We start from the raw sequence: 22,170 nt of genomic DNA on the forward strand, positions 1-22,170 counted from the left end.
TGTCGTTCCGCGCGCTCAGCCTCCTCCACAACGGGCATCTGTCATCTTTAGTGCACCACTCGGCGCTTTCTAAAACGTGCGAAGGCCGAGACAGTTGTGAGAAGACAGAAATTGGCGGTCGCGAAGGGTCGGCAATGATTCCATTTTGGTTCTGTCGGCCGAGCCTCGACCTGAGACAGACGGTGGCCTTCCTCTTGGGTCCTTGCCGTGCATGCAACGCGCAAGACATCATGTTATGTGATAGGGTGCGCTGCATGATGCGGTCGTGATGGTCGAGATAGAAGGGGGAGGAATTTCCGTTGGTTGGGAGCGCCCTTGCCGTTTGGGTGCACTGCACTAGCGGAAGGATTTGAGAGCTTTGACAGCTGTTCCCTTTCGTATCCGTCAACGATCGTCGAACCCTGGATCAACCTCCTTAGCAAGCTCAATTACTCAGGTCGGTTCCAGGTGCATCCCGCAAGCTTCCATGTGGTTATCGTTGCAGAACATTCAATGGCTATACACCATGGCACCGTTCACTCCAGGCTCGGGCAGGCTCGGTTGCATTGCTCGCACTGCGCTGGGCCGCTGGACTTCAGCTCAAACCGGTAGTCAGGACGTGGCCCTCGGTTGCAGATAGCAGGCTTGTTCACCGTATCTGCAAACTCTTCGTCTCAGCTTCGCGGGGTTGGTGACGATCAAGCCCCATTCAAGGAAACCTGCATGCACTGCCCAGCGTCCAGGTCTTGATCACTTATCTGCCTCTACGAAAGCGGGAAGCCGTTGGGAACAGCGTTTTTACATAACTGGGTCCTCCAGTCACCTCATCAGGGTTCCACTCCGACTCCACTCCGACTGAAATCTGCTGTTGCCACCCTCTGCCGTTGGAAGGCCCGTTCCGTTTCCTCGTGTAAAGTTTGCGCCCATCCTAGTTGCTCGTAATGCTCGTGCAGGACCGCCACAGACCGTCTTCATCCATCCGATACGTACATGCTCTTGCAGCTCATCGAATATGAACACGGACAAGAAAGCAGCTGCAGAGATAGCTGCGCAAGATATTGACAGCAGTGAGATGGGCGTAGTCAATAATGTGTCGACAAAGCAGAGCTATGTGCTCAAGATGGACTTGCGCTTGATCCCTATCCTAGGATGCACGTATACGATTCTCTTCCTGGACCGGACTAACAGTGAGCCGATGACTTCCACGTGTGGGGCTCAAGCTAACATGCCGTAGTCGCGAATGCCAGAATCGAAGGCCTGGAGGAGGGCCTCAATATGCCATCCCACGGCTACAATACAGCTTTGTGGATCTTCTTTGTCCCCTTTATCCTGATCGAGGTGCCCAGTAACCTGATCATGGGGTTGCCTCGTGTGCGGCCTAAATGGTTCCTGGGTGTCAATATGCTTCTCCTCGGGATTATAGCGACTTGTCAAGGTCTAACCCGGTCGTATGGTGGGCTGCTCGCGTTGCGATTCTTGATGGGCATTTTTGAGGCAACTCTACCAGCTGGTCAGTCAGCGACACCAGTTGTATTGGCGAAAACTGACATAAACAGGGGCCGCGTTCTTGATCAACGAGTACTACACCCGCGCCCAGATGTCTCTTCGGTACGCGTGCTTCTTCTGCTTCGGCGCCCTAGGACCTTGCATTAGCGGCATACTGGCATACGGCATCCGCAATATGCATGGCATTGCTGGACTGGAGGGCTTTAGATGGATCTTTATCATCGAGGGCCTCGTCACCATCTTCATCTCCTTCTTCGTGTTCGTCTTCGTGCCGGACTTTCCAGAAAGGACCAACATCTTGAGCGCCACAGAACGAGAGCACCTCCTTGCGGTACTCCGACAAGATAAAGGGACCCAGAAGTTGGATCTCAAGAAGGTAAACTGGTTGAAGATATTGACCGACTACAAGATCTGGTTTCCGTAAGCTCATCATGTTGATCTTTGTGTAATGCATACTGACCTTTCTTTAGAACACTGATGTTCTTTTGTTGCGATATGACAGCGGCATCAATGGCCTCCTTCATTCCTACAATTTTGACCGAACTCGGTTGGACAGCTGCCTATGCTCAGGCAATGTCGGTACCCATCTGGCTCACCGCTATGGTCTTCCAAGTCACGGGTGCCTTCCTGAGTTGCCGAACAGGTTGGCGCTTCCCGTTCATCCTCTTCGGTGTCGTCTGCGCTATGATCGGTTGGGTCATCCAACTTGTGTACTCAGAACATGGCAATGTGTCGGCTGCTGTACGCTACTTTGGTCTGTTCTGCATGAGCGGCGGAGCGTTTCTGCAGATGACCATGTCCACGGCCTGGATGTCGAACAATCTGCGCGGCCGCGCTAGCATCGCTGCCGGTACAGCCATCGTACTGGGGTTCGGTAATTGCGCGAACTTTATCGCTACAAACATTTTCATCAAGGCCGAGGCACCATACTATCCCTCTGCTTTCAGGACAGGCCTGGCTATCACTGTGGCCGGCGGTGGGTTCTGCGTGACTTACGCAGGGCTGCTGTGGCGACACAATCGGAAGCTGGCAAGGAAAAGGGTAGAGGATGGCGGCGAAGACGATCAGAAAGAGTACAGGTACCAAGTTTGACAAAGAGCCAAAATTTGCATGCACTTGACGATACGATCCCCAATGGACACACAGAGACGACCTCTTGAACGTTGAAGAGCGCTCTGGACGTACAATTTGAGTTGGACGCCTTGTCGAGACTGCCGTGAATTAAGAATTCGAGACTCTGTACCTGCGGCTGGGATCAGCAACGCTAGCGCAGCGTCATCGGTGAACAAGCGTTGACAGGAGGGACGTGTCTGCACACTAAAAATATCCTCCGGCCGACAGAGGTCGCACGTGCTGCGCATACATTTTCTTGGCTCTGTTTCTTGGTCATCATCATATTTACTACTCATACTCACATGGTTGTTACAATATCAATGTTGGAGTTGCAAATAGGCTGTTGACAATGCGCTTGCTCACCAACCAGCAGTCATTTGGCCGTCAGATTCGATACATTGCTAGAGACACTCAGGCATACTGTGTATACGTGTGTTGATAAAGTCCTGACTAACTCTTTTCCATCCTTCCTTTGCCAATTGGATAGTGTCTTCCTCATCCCAATGAGGGAAATTTCTCATATGCTTTTTAGCTGGTTGCCAGCAGTTCTCAATAGGAGCAAGGTCTGAAGATAATGCGTGGTTGAAGAAGTAGTTAAGGTGATTCTCATGCTCCTTCAGGTCTGCACAATGTTGTTGTTGCTAGGTCCATGGCTGCTGTCATTGTCTTCCTTTAGAGTGAATTGATCACCTCTTTCAAGCCACTTGCCAACATGAGGCTTAAGAACCTGTTCTAGAGAGGCTTTTTGTGTCATCTTGCCATTCTTGAACACGTCCTCCTTGCTGTGTGGGATGCCCTTAGCTTCCATGTATGCTATTGCACCACAGACACGTGCTTTTGTTGGTGTCTCATATTTGTATGTATTCCATGGGTCTGCCATTAAAAAATCAAGTAAATTGAAACAGTATAGCGTGTGTGGTGTGCGTGAAAGTATGGGTGTGTTGAGGTTTGGTGTGGGGTTGCCATTTTTGGTGTGCGGCCAAATTTGTCACCCGAGTAGTACTCCTACACCAGACGAGGGTGCAGCAGTGGCTGTCGGCCCAAATCAAGCACCTGTCGTTGAGAAACATGGCCACGTTGTGTCCGAGTTGCCCGAGGGAACGAATACACACGAAACAGAATCTGATGCGGTAGCTTGTGCAGTCTAACTAAATGGAGGCAGCCAACTCGTGGAGGCTCCTGTACGACAGTAGTCTTATAGCAGTCGAAACGTCGGGAATAATGAAGCGCGCAGAGCTTGTACATCAGAGTGTACAATAAGTCGACACTAAGCCCTGTGCAAAGTGCCTGCGATGCGACTCTCCGAATTTCGTACACTTCGTACATCCTCAAATGGCAGTTGGATCGGTGGGTTTTGAACCGGCCCACTGCGGTACCTGGATTCGTCAACTTACGCCAGAACAACAACAATCGAACAACACGAAACGAACGATCGACTGAGGAAAATGAATTGCTTCACATGCTACGAGAATTACAGATCAATTCACGATGGTATGGCGTGAGCCCCTTTGCTTTGTTCTCGACGCCCGATGACGCACGCAGTCGGGCCGTGCATGTATCCTTCACGGCTCCACTGCGGGCGCTAGCACTGCCACAACCGTGCTCCACGTTGTAGCACGATAAGAAAGCAGCATTTTCTTCGTACATTAGATAGTCGCGGCCTCGATATCAAAGACTTCGTATTGCGGTTCATGACCAACGTCACAATTGCTTGTGTGACACCAATTCGGAAGGTTGCAAGAGGATGGATGCAAGCCACGAACAACGTCTAGGAGCCGGCACTCAAGGAGAAAGGCCGTGCCTTGTGCGCACGGCGCCTCCCGGAAAATGACACCAATAAACGTTTTCCGCATATTTAGTACGTCCATACGGAGCCGCACTAGTGCAAGGAACAAATTGGGTTGAGATTGCACAACCCATGATAGGCAATGACACTATTACGAATACAGGGCCAGTGCATGGTACTTTTGCCGGATTTCTACCGGGTGTGAGATGCGGCACTCAGATTAGATGAATCGCTCTTGCGTGCGAGTTCCTAGATCATTGAGAGGATGTACGATGAAGGATTTGCTGTCAATGTTATATCTGCGTGGACGTCTTCCATGAGTGAAGATCATCATCAGGTTCGCTACATTCGTTTTTACTTTCATTCTCTGGGCTTCTCTGTGCGTCATTGACCATGCTTCTCTTCGCTTTTACATCACTCGTCGGCCTGGCTGCATGCCTTCCATCGAGCTCGCACGCTCTTTCGAAGCAAGCAGTCAGTGATCTCATTGTGACTAAGGTACCTGACCATGTGCGCCCATACATTGTGCGAGCATACGCACTAGATGGGTACCGAGTTGGATCACAGGTCTACCGCTTCCCGGTGACTGGCCCTTCATCGGACTACGCCTTCACATTGATCAGTACCGCTGCGCCGGCTGGTACGAGTCTCGGCGTGCTCCCTCACGTAGGTCTCCTGTTGAGCGAAGTGTTACAAAGTACATACTGATTTGAAAAAGACGCATGCGGCTCACTACGAGAACTTCTATTGCCTCAAGGGTCGATATGCCCTCTGGACCAGCAAAGACAATGTCACATCAGGCCGTATCCTCACACCTGGTGACTACGGAGCTGTGCCCCACGACACGACCCACACCTTCCAGCTCCTCGATCCTTTCGTCGAGCTCGTTGGCGTCATCCAGCCCGGTGGCTTCGAAGACCTCTTCTACTTCCTTGCAAATGCCAACTATAGCTCCTCCACCAACTCACCCTTCCCGCAAGGAAACTTCTCGGACCCGGGTGGTGACTCTAGCCTGATCACCACACTCGAAAGCTACGATGTGTACGCCAAGTTGACTTTTAGCCCCCCTACAAACTTCGGTGCGAACGGCGCAACAGAGGAGGACGCAATCTGGCACAACGGCACCAACGTACTGGGCAAGGACGCTCAGACACCATTTTTTGTTGCTAAGGGCTATGGTCCCAAGTACCTCGCCGGCGACAAAGACTCTTCGTATGCCATTGTTGAGCCCTTCATCACGAGCCAGCAGTCTGACGGCAACTTCACCGAGGGAACTATCACCCTATCAAAGCCAGTTGCTGGATCTAAGCCTGCTACGTACTTGCTGCCCGGCCACACTGCACTCGAAGTTGTTGATGGACTTGTCAGCGTTGACGTTGGTGGCTTTGATGGTACTACAACCCTATCCGTTGGTGATGTTGTCTTCGTGCCTGCGAACACAACCTTCAGCTTCTGGGGCGAATCAGTGTACTCGAAGGTCCTGTATGTTGGTGCTGGAGAGGACACAGTGGATGCTAGGATCAGGCAGAATGCCAAGGAGTGGGATTCGGCTACATGGCCGCAGTGAGCTGCATGAGCATCATAGTTGAAGTTCAAACCAGAACTTGCGGACTTAGAACCAAGTCTGTAGTGCTTGGGTATTACAGGATTGGCGTAAGCTGTGGCGTACCAAGGAAGGATGTGTGCAATTTGTAAGCTGGCATTTAGTACTTCTTAGCCATATCGAGCATAACTACAATCCCGAGCATGCAGTTATCGATTTTACTTTTGCACATTCAGCTTGGCAGCACTGCTTGCCTGACGCCCTTTGGCGACTGTTTCATCATTCAGGTTTGCTCGAGTTCCTCGACGATCAGCTGTACAAACTTGGCTTGAATGCAACGCATGGTATAAAGGACGATGCTGAAACCTCATCTTTCCGGGCAACAGGCTAAGTTCTCATTTCTCAGAATCTTCATTCCAGCATTTTCCGTCACAGCAATGGCTATGAAAATTGCGGTCGCGGGCGGCACTGCTCCACAGCTTGGTCGAGCCATTGTGACAGCCATTCAGGACTATCCTGATCAACTACAAGCGATCGTACTTACCAGACCCAGCTCAAAGATCCCGTCTTGGTTGGAAAAGCTGAATGTGGAGACACGCCGAGTCAACTATATGTCTGAGGAGTCTCTGGTAGATGCATTGAAGGATGTTCACACAGTAAGTTGACTCTCGAGTTTCTTATTCATCCACTAATCGCGATAGGTCATTTCGACCGTCGGTGCCGATAACTGGGTCAAGGTCCAAAAGAACCTTCTCAACGCCAGCATTCGCGGCGGTGTCAAACGTTTCGCACCTTCCGAGTTTGCTGCAGGCGTCAACGTAGCCAGAATCATCGAGGGTCTGCGTCCAACCTACGAAGTCATGGATGCATGCCGTGATGCCCAAAAGCAAAACTCAGAGCTCGAGATCGCCGGCTTTCACATTGGACTATTCATGAACTACTTAGGTTTCGGTGCGTCCCACAACGAAGAAGACCCTGTCCACGGCATCGTATTCGAATGGCCTGTCGTTTGGGACATGAAGAACATGAAAGCAAGGACCCCGTTGTCACCCGAAGGCAACATACCACGGCTTTTGCTGACCGAGCTCAGTGACGTAGGTCGCTTCACCGCTGCAGCATGCCTGCTGCCCAAGGGTGCTTGGAGGGAGGAGTTCAACTTCGTTGGCGAGACAACCAGGATGGACGAGGTTGTGAATATCATCGAAAAGGTGCGTGGGAGGAAGATGGAAGTCAGCTATCGTCCGTACAAGCAGATCGTTGAGGAAGAGGCCAAGGAGACGGTTGAGTGGCCGAACAAGTTCTGGCTTCAAGCTGAGATAGTGCATGCGCTGGACAAGACTGGAGAGGGCGTGATTGTGTGACGGTTAATGGAGTATAGAGGTCATGTGTGCCACGTGTGTTGGCGCAGTGCTCTTGCCCTTTCCAACAAGCCCTTTCTACCTCTGTTTGAACGACAAATACGTCATGTAAACAGACCCTGATGGCCCGGTGAGAGAGACAGAACACTGAACAAGAACAACAACAATATATACCGATTTTACTGCTCGCGCGGTTACCCCTGACTTACTGCTCTGCGCGGTTACACCTTCACTTATTGCATTTACTGCAACAGATTGAGCCTATCCACAATGATATGGTGCTACAGGGGAAGCCAGTGTCGGTTGAGGAGTACCTTAAGAAGTTCTGGTCGCCGTAGCCTTGTCATATCAACGCAGCGACTGAGAAGTGTATGTTCGTTCCTGCATGCTGAGATGGTGGTTGAGAGATGATGGGCGCCTGAAAGTGCACACCTCAGAAGCAACGAAAAGTGGGGCAAGCGCGAAGCGAGCCACCACATCATTCGAGCGCGTCTTTACGACGGTCGTTGATGAAGGAGTGCACGATATCTCCTTCGGACACCGAGGGTGCACCTGCTATGATTATAAGTTTACATATCATGTTCGCAGCAGTGGGTGCATTACCATCACTACGATCTTTTCATTCCCTGTTTATCACACTGCATCTTATATTCGTTCGGAGTCTGGTCACTCATTATATTATACACTTGTAATCGTCACAGTTTATACCCAGGCAACCGCATCTCATACCAACTTTTTTTTCAATCAACATCAAGCCCATAATCGTTGCTTTTGTTTTTTTTGCTGCAGCGTTGGGCGCACCGGTACGCCGTCAACCAGGCATAATCCAAACACTCACCAGCGCTCTCGGTGGTATCGGAACCACCCTCGTCGAAGACTCTGGCAACCTAGATCGCCCATTTCAAGTGAAGGGTGACACCTTTGTGAACATTGGTGCTGCACTGGCACGAAGCTGCGATCAGCAGTTCAACGCTTGCGCGAATGCTGCAAGTGGAGGAGACGCGACTCTGAGCGTGGCTCAGTGCTCGACTCAGAAAGGTATGTGTTTAATGAGCAGGGTTGTTGGGGAGGAACTGACAGCTTTGCAGACCAGTGCAGTGCGAGTATCCAAGCAAGTACGGCCGCGACACAGGGCAATGCTTAGCACTGGTAATGCAAACGGTGCTGGAGCTGCAAACGCCAGTGGAAACAATTTTGGAAACAATGACGGCAATGCTAGTGGGAACGCTGCTGGAGCTGGAAATGCCGCCTCGTGCATATGGTTGGTAAGTGCTGGATACATGTTATCGGCAGTAGATAGCGCAAAACGCCTTTGTACTGAATTTGTGCGTATCACAGGACATCTGCATCTTGTTGACCGGCCATTGTCCGTACTGTAGCATTGCGGGTCCAAATATTGATGTTTGTCCCCTGCAGCAAGTCATGAGAGGCTTGTGTGGCTTACTTGTCGCGGCCCCGCAGCGATACAAAAAGGCCGACCTTTGTGACCCTCGGGCCCTAAAGGTTATATACACCGCAACATTATTTCTAGCTGTGAAAATATTGCTTTGACTGCAAAAGTAAATTGACCGTCAGCGAAACCTGTCGAGAGAACGCACTCAAGTTCTTAGCGCTATTCGACCAAAAAGTGCGGGTGCTGCGGAGAGCCACCACGCCCTGGCAGGTCGTGATCCAGTTCGGGCTCGAACTGGACACCTTCAATAAGCTAATTGTGTTAGACTGACATGATAAATAACCAAGTGCACCATCGAACCGTTTGAGCTTTCTGGTTTGCGTCTTACCGACTTGCAAAAAGCTCTGCCACCACACCCCTAGTGACCCAGACAAAAAGATGATTCGACCCAGACTTGAACTGGAGACCTTCAGTGAGCTAACAGTGTTAGACTGACGTGATAACCAACTACACCATCGAACCATTCGAGCCTTCTGATTGGCTGACGGAAGCTTTAGTATTAAAACACAATATATCTGATTAAATCGGGACTCTTAGAACGATGAGTACCCATTTTCCGGGTCAATCGCTTTGTGAATCAGACACTTGACATTTCAAGAACCTAGAGTTCAGGCAGGAAGCATCTGAAAAATTTAAACTGTGTGGTGGGGCCATTGAATGGTCTGCATCGGCGAACGAGCCACCTTTCGGCGACACGATCTTAGCCTTCTCACATCGCCAAAATCACGAAGACAAGACTGTTAATGAACAGCTACAGCCTCAAAAGCCTTTTCATGTTAATCAAATAACCGAACCTTCAACGAGAGTCAGATAAAAGACCCACGTTTAGACCTTCACATATCCGCTAGTTAAGTCGGCGTACTCGCTGGGGCTGACCGCATGCTTCTTAACTTCCAAGCAGACTCTTGATCAAGATCTTCAAAGCTTCTCAGAGCATAAGATGTAGCCGCGATACGAAGTAGCATAAAAAAGCTTGCGTACTCTTCAGGGTTATCCTCAGCTTGTTTATAACGCCGAGGCGCGCTGTGACGACATCTTGGCTTCCCTAGTTGTCGGGCTTAAAGTCTTGTCCACTTCTAAGAGTTGTCTGCCCCTACCAAGATGCCTGACTTCTTGGGAGCTGATCAAGAGTGGATTTTGCGGGGGGACAGCTGGGCAGTGGGTCTACTCCACTTCAACGTCTTCCAAGAGATGCCAGATGAACCCTATCAGTGACAGTGCTTGGTATCGCTCGTCCTTCGGCTTCGTGTATGCTTGATTGACGGTATATCGAGGGATGTTGCTGGAAGCGTTGAAGAGGACCACAGACAATTTGCGGCTAAGTTCCACTGTCCCATCGCCATTCCAGTCTACTTACTCCGAGACCTGAAATCATAGACATTGCAAATAGCGCATTGCTGCCAAGTCGTGGTCCATCGTCGTTGTCGATTTGGGGTGAAAGCGGCGCCAGTTGAACGAGCCGCCGCTTTGGGGTTTTCGACCCATCGCGACTTCGCGTCCCAATCATATCTCTATCCCAACACCTCGTCGCCTTCGACACCTGGCGCAACGCACCTGAGACCGTCCTCTTACCTGTGGTTGCGGAGAAGCCTGTCTTACCAGCCGTTCTATGATGATGATGGAGTTGATGGTTGACCGGTGAGACAGCCCAGATCTGGTCCAGCGTCAGTCTCCCGCGTTCGCACCTGCCACTCAGCAACAAGCATCGCCAATGATGCACAGACTCAAGTCTTGACACGACCGGAAGGGTCACAAACTGAGCACACAGTCCGCTTTGCCAAGGTTGAGGTTGTCGCACCTTCGTCCGAGATCGAGTCCCAATTCGGTTGGTTCCATTCGATTTTCGCCTGAACGCCTAGCGCAACACCCACCTCAAACATCGAATAGCGTTCACAAAGCCGCCTCCCCAGCTTGCACCTCGCTCAAGCTTCTCGGGCTCCGCTCAACTAACACATGGTCTGTTGCAGCAAAAGCTTCTCCAGTTGAAGCTCAAGGGCCGAGGCACCCATCCTGGAACAGTGATCCCCACACGAACACTGTGGAGAAACATCCGTTGCCAAGAAGGTATCTATTTTCTACCTGCACGACTCTGAACGGCGCTGATCACATCTGGGCTTGTCCAAGAGCTGTCCCGTCCGGTCTTTTCCACGTTCTGTACTTGGCAATGCCAGCCTGGCAGGACAACTACAGCCTTGGGATCTCAAGCCTTCCTGACTGTTTTCCTACAGATGTAGTCGTTACACGTCAAGCTTGGCTATGCACGAAGGTCATCGCCGCAGAGTCATGACATCTGCTTATGAAGTCCAGTGGGGGTTTATTGATACTGCGAGAACTGGTCCGGTCCCCCATGCGAACACCTATGCAGCGCATATAGAAGTTGCCACGACATCAGATCAACCTGGTAGTAAATCCTCCTGCCAAAGGCGACCAGAAGGGGGCTACTCAGGCCCATACCATCTTGGTGACCTAGTAAGCAACGTGTACGATGCTCTAGACCGAGCTGGTCTCCACCCTTGCAGGAACTCCCTGTGGGCTCAACTGCCCCTAGCTACAGACTCCAAGCTTATCAGTGCTTGGCTCCGCATCACGAAAGTTTCAAGTAGACTTCAAACGGCGGGAGAAGCTTGGCAACGAGGCTGCAGAGGCAAGTTTTGCCACGCCTGCCACGGGTATGCTTGCATGGTCTTGAGGCTCTTGGCATGGCTTCACAGAAGTTTCAACCTCACCCCAAACAGCCGCACGGCCTTGGCGGGGTCAGGCTAGTGGAGCACACACATCAAGGCTTCCTGTACATGTTGCAGTGTATATAAGATCTTGAAGGATGCACTCTTTCAGTTCTCCAGTCCGGTCACTCCATTCACTTCTAATCCTCTATTGAACCATAATCAGTCGCTAGCGACCTTTCACGAAATCTTCAAAACGATCACATAATCGCTTCATATCGAATCCATCGCTAGTCGACAACCCTAATCCCAACAACACCATCAAGATGCTTCCTCAACAAGTCCTCCTCGCTGTTCTTGCAGCCGTCTCCGTCTCTGCCGTTCCCCTCAACATCAACCTTGGCGCCTACTCCCCTGCCCTGGTAGTGGGTGATGGAGAGATCTCTCTAGGATCAAAGGAATCAGCCTCGGAGCTGATGGCAACGCTCGCCTCAGGAGCAGCTACTAAGGGCGGCGAGGGCCAGCAACAAGGTCAGCAAGAAGCACAGCCGGCAGCTGCACCTGCGGCCGAGCCGGCAAAAGAGGGAGAAAAGTCTGCTGAAGAGAAACCAGCTGCCAAACGATCAATGAACCTCCGCCGCGCAGTCGACCAGCTCCTTGGAAAGCGCGAACCCACACCCGCCGAGGGTCAGCTGGCGGCTGTCGAGGACGCCATGCAGTGGATCAAGCGTGACCTCCAGGGCTTCAACGCAGCTCTCGGCTACGCTAAGGAGGCTATGAAGAACTCGCCCAAGATCGAGATGGGCTCAGAGGGTGCTGGTGTTGGTCTCGTTGTCAGCCCCGGTGTCAACGTTCCCCAGAACTCCGCCGCCAACGGTGCAGCTGCAGGTGGTGAGAAGAAGGCAAAGCGCGATGAAGTCGAAGTTGCAGATGAGGAGGGCGATGTGCCAAAGATGACACTCGTTGCCATCACTGAAGTTTGAACGATACCCTAAAAGAGATGGAACGATTTCTCGTCAACAGCATATTTTCTTTTCCTTTGTCTTTAGTGCGATCTTCAGCGATTTTGGGACTCGGAGTTTTCAGGAAACAGAGCTAGGCCTTGCAGCTTGCAGAACGGTAGATATTCAATAACAGTCTATGCGATCAACCCTTTCCTCACTTCTACTGACGTGAGTAAGCAGCGGTGAGTCGAAATCGAAGCCCTGAACTTTGGGTCACCTCGGCCCGTCCCACTTGCTCGAAACACTTTCGAGTCGATTTGCCACGCGGAGCTCCACTCCGACCTTCCAGACTTGCATACCGGGGTGAATGCGGCTCTACTCAAGCACCAGCTAAGTATCACCGAGGTCTCGGTGACACCTTGGGGGGCTTGGCAAGACTATTGGGTTGGTGCGCGATCTGAAACGCGGATATGCGCAAGCGCACATGGCGAAGGGAAAACCGAGACGGTTGGCCAGTAGACTGTGACTTCAACAGCGTCGACTCTTAGCAGTGGTCATTATATTGCCAATTAATGACTGAACAAAGATTGTTTGCGCATTGTTGAGGTAGGTGAGTATAAAACTGATAGTTGCACCTCCGTCGACATTGACAAAAACGGCACCTATAGTGCGTGTTTGCTAGTAGCGAGAAATCGGCGCTCAAAAGACTGACAAAATACAATGGCCCAGAACTTCTTTGCCTCTTCTCACTTTTCTTGTCGCTTTTGCGATGCCCTTCATCTTGCTTCCTCTTCAGATGACTGCAATCTTGGCCAACAGCATACCTTTCTATCCTCCGGTCAAGCGTCGATACCAGTCTACTACCCTCACCAGCTGGTTGTGCTGTAGTTGGAGGTGGATTTGTGATGTTCTCTGTAATATTATCTCTCAAATCCTCAAGCGATGGGGGTTCCGCTGGAATGTATCTCAGGCACTGTCTGACCAGGCTTTGATTTCGTTGCTCTAGCGAGCTGAAGTCCAATCGCGGAACACACCGATGAGCAGATCCTCATCAAGCCACTCGTTGCTTTAACTCTTTCCGCTGACAAGATTGTCACCATGATCGAATGCAGGGGGTGCGCAGAAGTCGTCGATTGATCCGTTGGTCAGTAAGTTCTACATCGTCGAACCTCAGTTAATCAGCATTTCCAGTAAAGATATTAAATACCTCCTGGATACATACCAATGCCGAACACGTCGGAGCTGCTGTTCAGTTTCGGACATGGCTCGGTTCTGTAGCTGTCGTGATCATGGAAGAACTGTTGCAGGGTTGATCAGGAACAATGGCTTGAGAAACAGTGTGCAAGCCTTACTGGTAGGTATCTGACGAGCCTTGGGTTTTCGGAGACTTGGACTGTCTTGTCAAGGAGGTAGTCAGCGGGGTTGTCTGCGTACGCGTCTCCCGAAGCTTGCAAGTCAAATATTGCACAATCGTAATCAGCGAGAACAATGTTTGGCAACTATGAATATCCGCATGCGTAAATTTCGGTGTCTTTGGATCATTTGTATTGTTCTCCGTGATCACGACGCAACGATACGCTGCTTGATGATAATGGGCATTCTCTACGTACTCAACGAGGTGATGCTAGAGCTAGTCTTCGGGCGATGGTACAGTATGACTTTCCTTTTCTGGTCGGAGGAAGACATTCTGGAGATGCAGGTCTCGGTGAAGGATCGGTCGCCAATCTCTAGCGGCACTCAAGTCCCTTTCGTTGCCGTCCCGCAGAAAGATACAGGCATCCACCAACTGTTAAAAGACGCGCCAGAGGAAGAGTTCCGGAATCACCTCCATCGTCTATGACGACACCGAAAGGGTCTAACTTCACCCACACACCTACCTGGCCACTCACTCCTTTCCCGAGCTCACAGGCACCGGACCATTGATAATTATTCTGTTCTGGGTGTAAAAGCGCACTGTTAAACCACTGTCGATTGAATTTTAGATCCCCATCTGACGGCAACCGTACTTGGCTGGCATCGTCTTGGGGCCAGAATGCGAAGTTCGTTGTGTTGTCAGCCGGCACGATCGAATTGGCAGTTGCAATCGAAGTTTCCGGTACACTTGCGGCATCACCATTGACACGCGGCGCGGCACGAGGATCAGCAGGCATATTCTTCCCTACTGATTGAGCAGGCAAGGTCGTTTTGTTGATTGTAGGTAGTGCTGTTGACTCATTTTCGACCAATCTCTGACATTCGTCTTCTTCGCCTTGCGTTCCCCTCTCCCAAAGCCAGATTGGTTCTGACCGTGGCTGCGAGATGATTTATAAAACCTCAAATATAAAGCTTTGCAAGTCAACGTACCTTTATTCCAGCGTGGGCGTTGTCTTTCGATGACAGCCCTCCATACTCGGTCGTAGCAGCTTCGGGCTGTCTTGAGGGCCTGAAGCGGCCATACTACTTGCTTGACTTTCTATTTCGGAGGCATGATCTGAGGGGTTAAGAAACGTTCAGTTTTGTTTTCTTGCTCTGTTGAAAACCGCGGCGAAGGAATTCTGCTTGTTTTGTCGGGTGTCTCAAATGCTTTGTCGTGTGGAACAAATGAAACTCTAGGATGTTGCCGCACAAACCCTTTCTTTGTAGTTAGGAAATACACATCTACTTGTAACCTAATACAAATATTCACCGAGATTTGTTTAACTTCAAGAGATAACTGGGGCACTGGACCTGCGTTCCCAGAATCTCCAACTTTTTATTGTCCCGCGCTTCCGTGAACTGCCGATAACTTTTCCTTCCACAGGCTGCTTCATTTGATCAAGCTTGTAGTTCTTCAAGCAGAGGGACAGTGGCAAGATCGGCACGGCTGCACATATTGCGCCAATGAGCATGTAGCGCATGGTCTCATTATAGGCTTGATTGATAGCCACACGTACAGGGGAGCCCGGAGGATACAGCGTATAGTTGGACGCGACGGTAACATCTGCGTAGATGGTCGCGTAGTTTGGGGCGAGATCTGACGGTAGATATTGCTGGAGCTTCGATGGGACATACGTGCTCCAGATTGCGCCAGAGACTGCTGCACCAACAGCACCACCGACTTCGAGAATGGTGAGCCAGACTGTAGTTGCGGCAGCGACCTGCTGATGCGATGCGGACGCCTGCACACCAAGCTGTACTGGAACGTTGAGGAACCCTCCGCCGATTCCAACAGCGATTTGGTTGCCAATTATAGACCAAGTTGATGCATTCTCGGTGCGGTAAGCAATCATGAGTCCACTGCATACTGTTAGTTCACGCTTCTCGTATTGGATGCGATGAAACTTACAAACCCATGATATAGATACATGCTCCAGCTGTAACAAAATATTTGTAGTGTCCGGTGTACTTGATAATCAATGAGACTACAATAGAAGCGACGGTCGATGCGAATGTGAAGACACGGGTGATGTAACCCGCGGTCACTTGCGATTTGTTTTGGACGATGAGCAGGTATGAGAAGAAGTACGGGAACACGCTCATGTAGAAAGCCACTGCATAATGTCAGTACAATGTAGCATCCCAAGCCCTCATAGACTTACTAAAGTAGAAGAAGGCAATCGCAGTACCCGCCACGACTGTCTTGTTCTTGAAAAGATTGGGAGGAAAGAAGGCTTTTGGCGCAAGCTTCTTGCTTCTTTCCCAGAATGGGAAGACAATGCATATGACACCGCCAATGACAAGCATAGCTATCATACTGGCGTTCCGCCATTGATCGTCGGCATTAGGGGCGAGCGTAAGGGGTAGCAGCACCAACGAGATCCCTGCTGCTAGCAGCAGAAGCCCGAATACGTCGAGGTCGTACCAGAGGTTCTTGAAGATTGCACCGATGGTGCGGCCCTTAAATGGGCTTGGGAAGTCTAGGCCGAGCTTCTTCGCACGACGTTGGTTCATGAACAGGCTTACAGCAAGAGGTATGAAGCAGATTGGTAAAATAACAGCCCATATTCCATAACCCCAACGCCAGGTCGTGTGGGTGAGAATGCTGTTCGCTACCTCAGGTCCCGCCCACGTCGTCCAGAGGAAAGGTAGGTCGAAGATAGTTGAGAACAGTGCGCGGTTGAGTAGATCCGTTGTATCAGCAACGAAGATCTGCTGCAGAACCTGGAGTCCATTAAAACCAGCAGCCCAGAAGACTTGAGCGCCTGCATAGGTCTGGACGTTCTTTGAAGCAGCTTGTTGAATGTAACCGAGCGTGTAGAACAGAATTGAGATACTGAATGATTCAAGCCGACCAAACACGTCGGCAATCTTGCCCATGGGAGGCTTGATAACGGCTGCGTCTGGTTAGTACTCCAGTGGTAGAACAACTAATTCGAAAATGATCAGGCGCTTACCGCTTACAACACCCTGGACCACAGCAACTGTCGATACTAGAGAGTGCGATCTGAAGGCACTTGTTGCGTAAACTGTGAGATTAGAAGTAACTTGAATTTCCAAAGATGTGATATTCGCAATGAGCATAAGCCTGCTCATATGTCAAAACCTTATGTTCATGATACTTGAATGAAAAGCAAGCGGAATATTCGTACGTGACATATGCTATGATCAAGCTGGTCAAGGTCCAGGCTTTGCTCACAGCTTCGATGCGTTTGACTCCAGCTTGAGCTTCTTCGCTACTGCGTCGGCTGTCTGATTCGTCAACGGACCGGTAATCAGATGGTGGTGCATTGATATCGTAAGCTTTCTCATCCCCATCGTGGGAATGTCCATCGTTTGGTCTCATTGACGTCCTCATCGTAGCTGAAATGTCTCCTACCTCAAGAGCGGAGAATGCAAAGAGAAGAATGTTGGAGAGGCTGAGACCTGGCGACGATCACATTTATCTGATCGACCCTGCGTTCACTCAGCCGTTCACGGCTGGTAAACACTAGGCTCAGCTCAGTAAGGCGCCGCTAGCCAAGGACGACTGTTGCATGGCGGGAGCGAATCATTACCAGTGACTCGAGCTCCGGATGCTGTGTGACGATGTGCGACTGGCGCTGCCCGCACTGCTGGGCCACCCATTGTGGATGCCTCATGGCTTGGTGAGAAAATTCGATCTGATAACCTGTCGACGGTGGCATTGGCGAAGGCTTGGGCGATGTCATCATGCCTCGGAAACGCCGATGACATGTAAATGTCAACATCTGTCGAGGAAACTTTGATTTTGTCCTCGCGACGCTGCGCAAGGAAGGAATAGCCTGCCTAAGCTGACATGCGTTCGTGTAGCGCCTTCTACCGTCAGATTATGGTGTCGCATGAGGTAAGTTCAAGGTAGGTAAGTTCGAGGTAGGTAAGTTCAAGGCTGAAAGCGGTCCGTGGCACACGTTCCTCGGAACACCAACAGACTAGTTAGGCGAACACCATCACTCAAGTGACAAGAACCAGGATCCTATCAGAACACCAAAAAAGCCACTTTGCACACAAGAGATTGATCGAGCTTGACAATGGAGCGACAATGTAGGGCATGTCAGACTCGCTGCCGTCATATCATGACGAACGCACGACGCAGAATCAGAAAGTGTGACCTATTGCAGTCGAAGTCATTGATGAAAGAGGACTCCGTATCTCTTGTGAAAGTACGAGATGTTGCGAAGGATGAGACTGAGCCCTCGACATCGTCGTCAGCCCACTACGCACCCACAGAAGTACCACACACGCAAACTGGCATTATACACAGGGCACAACCTGTCAGAGTAGATGGAAGCGCACAGCACACTGACAGCCAACAGTACATTCACAGATAGCACAATATATACGTAACGATGCCACTTATAAGACATGGTTGCCAACCATTCCTTTTCGATTCATCGACCTAGCGATCAGAAAGGCATCATCCGCATCTACCCCAACGTCCAGTACTTCCTCATATTCTCCGCCCCAAGCATCTCAACCTCCTCATCCATACGCTGCCAAAGTACCTCCCCAAATCCCTCCGTAATCATCCTCATTCTCTCCCACTGAAACCCCTTGTCCTTCTTATCTGCCTCACCCCTCTTCAATTCCTTCTGCTTCTCTTCGAGAAATTCTTTCAACTCCAGCAAATCTCCGTGAATCAGCTTACGTTGGCTCAGCATCTCCATTTTCTTCGCGAAGCACGGCATTTCTGCGCGAAGATGGGGAAGTAGTGTGTTTCTTCGAGGTCATGGTGGCCTTTTAGGTGGTTGCAGACGTGAAGGGCTATGTCGAGGAATGAAGATAGTGATGTTCGCGGTGGAAGGAAGTGGTTTTTACAGGCTATGGACATGGTATTCCAGGCGCCGCGGAACATGTTGTGCTGTGGGATGTGAGTATGAGGAGAGCGGAGTGTGAGGCGGGGTTGAACGTAGTAGACCATCTTTACTGCGAGCTGATTGTACTGCTTGAACTCCCATGGGGCCAGAGGTGGTAGTGTCTCTTTTGGTTTCGGCTTCTCTACCAGGGTAGTGATGTGTTGCAGTAGTTGCAAAAAATGAAGGTGTAACCGCGCAAGGCAGTGAGTCAGAGGGAAACCGCGCGAAGCAGTAGAATCAGTATATTGTGTTGTTCTATGATCATCTCTCACCCGGCAGTCATCAGGGTCTGTTAAATGACGTATATCTCGTGCAGTCAAGAGCAGGAGGTGCTTGTTGAAACGAGCAAGAGCACTGCACCTACACACATGGCACACATGGCACACATGACCTCTTTACTCCATAAATCGTCACATGATGGGTGTTGAGGTAGACATTGAAGCAGGACTTCCCATCATAATTGGCGTCAAGAAGTTTACAACAGCTGGATTTCTGCAGATGTTCGGAGACTTTGCTATGGCAGAGACGATGAAATATGGAGATAGAAGCAGGCGCTTTTGCATTGATGGTGGAACACAATCATTTTGACAAAATTACTGAAGATATACTATTTCATTACTCAAAGACCTCTCTGGTATTTTTCGTATACGAGCGAAATGGTGCGTTACAAAGCCTCGCCATCCCCGGATCTACCGTGCATCCGGGCCATGGGCTGCGGATCGCCTGGCATTAGACTGACAACACCAGTGCGGCAATAGATCCCACTCTCGAAGCTCTTGTCCCTCCATAATAGCAAACAGTTGACCGACAAGCCTTGGGAATTCGACAATTTTTATATTGGCATTACAACAAGGTTGGGACTACACCCCTGGGCTCCTGTGCAGACTGACATAACTCATTGGAACCCATTTCTCGCTTTTATCAGAGTTCAAGTCATCGATAGCAACCTCCCTGTCGCTGGACACCCACGAATAGCTTGGAATCAATGTCCAGTCTGGCAGTCTGAGACCGGAGAAGCGCTTACGGCGTGCATGACGGTTTGCTTCGTGCCATAACAGCTGACGAGGTATATCATTTTTCCATGTGCCGGACAGGTATTCGTCGTAGGGAAATCTTGCAGCGAACACAGAAGCAAGACCCGCGAGTGCTGGCAAGCGGTCGGATGCATAAGTCAACTGCGTCCTGTTTATCGGCCCACAATACCCAGCCAGACATCTGTATTGAACGCTTCGTAGGTTAGTTTCGGTGAACGAATGTAAGATCTCTCAACATATATCGTTATACCCGGTGCCGATGCTGAACCGCCAGTTTGGATACCATTTTTCCGGGCTAGCGAAAGTATGGTCGTTGACCGTGTCCGTGAACACTTTGCCCAAGGGCAGTATCTCGGCAGCGAAAAGCTCTTTACACTCCCAAAAAATCTGACTGCGTTCAAGGTGCGACGCCCTCCTCGCCTGTCCCCGGTCAGTATGTATGGATGAGCGTGGGTGTTGTAATTTACTAAAGCCTGCTCTTGGAACACCCAAGCTTGTTCAAACAAAGCACCTTCGCAAATCTCGTTCGGGACATCGCGATACACGATATGAAACAACTTGCTGTCCCTGACTGCAGAACTCACTTGTGGTGGTATTGGGTTGTTCGCTAGTTATCTGGGCAGAAAACCTTGCATTCCGGACTCGGAGTCGGAAGCTGAGACATTGCACACAGCATTCTTATACACTCGTGCTATTTGCCCGGCTTTTCGCCTCCAGTTGAACCAATCGTTTGTATAATACACAGTGAGTCGACCCACGCATACCGAAAACCCAATCGAACTGTGGCATACAAAGCGTCTTGGAAGCAAAAGAAGTGAAGTAACGGGTATGGCTTGTCGAGATTGCTCGAAGTTCTCGAATGTGAGTCAAAAACTTTTGAGAGAGTGGGCACTGTCTCTAAGATGCTCTGAAGGTACGATACTAAGTCGAATATGTGCTATACAGAATTGTTAGTAAGTTAAAATTGAGAGGGATCAGCGGGATAGGTCGTCGACTTACGGCTCACTTTTAGAGCGAAGAAAGATATTTGCCAAGTCGGAAAGGGAGCCAAATTAACGAGACCACAGACTTCAAACTCGATCAGCAGTATCTCGCCTGCAGTGTCTGAATGACCTAAGATTTCGCACGAGACTCGGTCAAGTATGTATTCCTCAACTCCCAGTTTGATCACTTGAGGCTTTCTGGGGTAATGTTTGATGTGCCTCCAAATGCTGACGCATATATAGCAATCATTTTGTGCACCTTCCGTAAGGCTGTCTAATTCCCAGGCCAATCTCGAGTCCTCTACTGAGATCGTGGGATCCTTGTCGCTGTCATCGCGAATATTCTGAAGAGAAAACCGACATCTCTCGCAGACACGACTTCCGCGGTCGAAAGTCAGGTTCCAAATACCGCACACTTTGATTGCATTGTGAGAGATGTGCTGGAGCGAAGGAAGAGGGGGTTTCAGCTGCCATGCCCATTGTGGGTGCCATCGTTTCATTGGTCGAAGTAATCGCCAGTCGTGTTGCGCTGGCTCTTAAAGGTCCCAAGTCTGAACAGCGACATGCTCAATATGTAAATGCACTGAACGCCTCTCCATGCTCTTTGTCTCGATTTTTCGATCATCGTCGTCAACAATGGTGCTCAAACGCTCTTTGCTGCCTTCCACTTCTTTACCCTCTTCTTGATATCGGCCTCCGTCTGCTGCATAGGATTGAGTTTCCTATCCCTGCTCATCCTCCCATAATCCTCGCCATACTTATTCACCAGCCTCTCTAACCACTCTCCCTCCCGTTCACTCTGTTTCCTTGGCGCCTTCCTCACTCCGTTCCTCGCCGCCTCCTCCAGCTCACTAATCACCGGGTTCTGCTGTTCATTCTCCCTGCGCTCAGGCACCATCGCAAACCCATTCCACTCCTCTGCCTCGCCGTCGCTGTCCTCGAGCTCGTTCAATGGGTCATTGAGCGGGTTGAACTTCTCTTCCTTCTGCCCTGTTATGCGCAGGATGGCGCCGGTCTCTGGGTCGCGCTCGACTTCGATTTCTTCGATCTCGGTCGCTTGGATGGGCTGCTTCGAGACGATGTTTAGACGGTTCGCTGTGCTGTCGGCGGCTGTGTCGGCGCGCGAGGATTTGGGGTCGTTGAGGCCGAGGAGCGCGATTGTCTTTTCTGTGCCACCTGTTGCGTGGTTGAGGCGCGATGTGAGGCCGAGACGGCGGTAATTTTGTGAAAGTGTCTCCTTCTGGTTCCTGCCATCGCATTAGGGAGCTCCAGGTATGTGTAGTTTTGTATATGCATACCAGTGCTTTGCGATAATGGGGTTACTCAGAACCTTCTTCTTGGAGGGGCCATTCTGACGCTTCTTGGGGAGCGACGACTTGTTCTTTTTCTTCTGGAGTTCGCGACCCATCTTGTGTGATTTGTGAGGTTTATGGGGGTATCAAAAGTGTTGTAAGGTGTGAAAGTCAAAACGCCGTCCCACTCGGTCGCGGCTTCCCCAAAAATTTAGTCCAGTCGCGCTAGTGTTCTTATCTTAGCGTG

At 50.5% G+C, this 22,170-nt stretch overlaps 9 protein-coding genes and 1 non-coding gene across 10 annotated transcripts; 6 read left to right on the forward strand and 4 right to left on the reverse strand.

Moving 5' to 3' along the window:
- Positions 1-991: 991 nt before the first annotated feature.
- On the forward strand, positions 992-2,577 carry BU25DRAFT_457820 (MFS general substrate transporter; the record flags this gene model as incomplete). The annotated part of the gene is made up of 4 exons (XM_033710143.1): positions 992-1,166; positions 1,214-1,489; positions 1,536-1,905; positions 1,956-2,577. The coding sequence occupies 4 exons, from the start codon at positions 992-994 to the stop codon at positions 2,575-2,577; spliced, it is 1,443 nt and encodes a 480-aa protein (XP_033562700.1).
- Positions 2,578-4,777: 2,200 nt separating this feature from the next.
- Positions 4,778-5,951, forward strand: BU25DRAFT_447969 (RmlC-like cupin; the record flags this gene model as incomplete). Its single annotated transcript, XM_033709568.1, has 2 exons — positions 4,778-5,050; positions 5,103-5,951. 2 exons carry the CDS (start codon positions 4,778-4,780, stop codon positions 5,949-5,951), a joined length of 1,122 nt encoding a protein of 373 aa, XP_033562701.1.
- A 768-nt stretch (positions 5,952-6,719) lies between these two features.
- BU25DRAFT_37496 (uncharacterized protein) lies at positions 6,720-7,679 on the forward strand. Its single transcript, XM_033704078.1, has one exon. The coding sequence runs from the start codon at positions 6,788-6,790 to the stop codon at positions 7,286-7,288; it is 501 nt and encodes a 166-aa protein (XP_033562702.1). The 5' UTR covers positions 6,720-6,787; the 3' UTR covers positions 7,289-7,679.
- A 430-nt stretch (positions 7,680-8,109) lies between these two features.
- On the forward strand, positions 8,110-8,575 carry BU25DRAFT_366321 (uncharacterized protein; the record flags this gene model as incomplete). The annotated part of the gene is made up of 2 exons (XM_033703845.1): positions 8,110-8,323; positions 8,374-8,575. Coding segments are annotated over 2 exons (270 nt in total), but the record flags the coding sequence as incomplete, so codon positions are not given.
- A 542-nt stretch (positions 8,576-9,117) lies between these two features.
- On the reverse strand, positions 9,118-9,200 carry BU25DRAFT_t63. Its single transcript has one exon. It is a non-coding gene; the product is annotated as a tRNA-Val (tRNA).
- A 1,481-nt stretch (positions 9,201-10,681) lies between these two features.
- On the forward strand, positions 10,682-11,614 carry BU25DRAFT_37506 (uncharacterized protein). Its single transcript, XM_033704080.1, has 2 exons — positions 10,682-10,802; positions 10,863-11,614. The coding sequence occupies exon 2, from the start codon at positions 10,995-10,997 to the stop codon at positions 11,499-11,501; it is 507 nt and encodes a 168-aa protein (XP_033562704.1). The 5' UTR covers positions 10,682-10,802; positions 10,863-10,994; the 3' UTR covers positions 11,502-11,614.
- On the forward strand, positions 11,563-12,551 carry BU25DRAFT_410076 (uncharacterized protein). Its single transcript, XM_033706194.1, has 2 exons — positions 11,563-11,932; positions 12,014-12,551. Exons 1-2 carry the CDS (start codon positions 11,728-11,730, stop codon positions 12,382-12,384), a joined length of 576 nt encoding a protein of 191 aa, XP_033562705.1. The 5' UTR covers positions 11,563-11,727; the 3' UTR covers positions 12,385-12,551.
- Positions 12,552-13,901: 1,350 nt separating this feature from the next.
- Positions 13,902-14,733, reverse strand: BU25DRAFT_37519 (uncharacterized protein). The gene has a single exon (XM_033704085.1). The coding sequence runs from the start codon at positions 14,493-14,495 to the stop codon at positions 14,073-14,075; it is 423 nt and encodes a 140-aa protein (XP_033562706.1). The 5' UTR covers positions 14,496-14,733; the 3' UTR covers positions 13,902-14,072.
- A 293-nt stretch (positions 14,734-15,026) lies between these two features.
- Positions 15,027-17,098, reverse strand: BU25DRAFT_339278 (MFS general substrate transporter; the record flags this gene model as incomplete). The annotated part of the gene is made up of 5 exons (XM_033702762.1): positions 15,027-15,600; positions 15,650-15,854; positions 15,903-16,637; positions 16,698-16,828; positions 16,893-17,098. The coding sequence occupies 5 exons, from the start codon at positions 17,096-17,098 to the stop codon at positions 15,027-15,029; spliced, it is 1,851 nt and encodes a 616-aa protein (XP_033562707.1).
- Positions 17,099-21,292: 4,194 nt separating this feature from the next.
- BU25DRAFT_306661 (60S ribosomal subunit biogenesis protein-like protein Nop16) lies at positions 21,293-22,039 on the reverse strand (the record flags this gene model as incomplete). Its single annotated transcript, XM_033702074.1, has 2 exons — positions 21,293-21,878; positions 21,930-22,039. Coding segments are annotated over 2 exons (696 nt in total), but the record flags the coding sequence as incomplete, so codon positions are not given.
- Positions 22,040-22,170: the final 131 nt, after the last annotated feature.

This window comes from Macroventuria anomochaeta (assembly GCF_010093625.1).
Source record: "Macroventuria anomochaeta strain CBS 525.71 unplaced genomic scaffold BU25scaffold_13, whole genome shotgun sequence".
In the NCBI taxonomy this organism is placed as follows: domain Eukaryota; kingdom Fungi; phylum Ascomycota; class Dothideomycetes; order Pleosporales; family Didymellaceae; genus Macroventuria; species Macroventuria anomochaeta.

Bases quoted from the DNA above. Each gene is read 5' to 3' on its own strand.
- BU25DRAFT_37496 (XM_033704078.1), top strand. From the start codon at position 6,788: ATGGATGCATGCCGTGATGCCCAAAAGCAAAACTCAGAGCTCGAGATC.
- BU25DRAFT_410076 (XM_033706194.1), top strand. From the start codon at position 11,728: ATGCTTCCTCAACAAGTCCTCCTCGCTGTTCTTGCAGCCGTCTCCGTC. The intron at 11,933-12,013 runs GTCAGCAAGAAG...AAGAGAAACCAG, and splicing joins CGGCGAGGGCCAGCAACAAG to CTGCCAAACGATCAATGAAC.
- BU25DRAFT_37519 (XM_033704085.1), bottom strand. From the start codon at position 14,495: ATGCCTGCTGATCCTCGTGCCGCGCCGCGTGTCAATGGTGATGCCGCA.
- BU25DRAFT_37506 (XM_033704080.1), top strand. From the start codon at position 10,995: ATGCACGAAGGTCATCGCCGCAGAGTCATGACATCTGCTTATGAAGTC.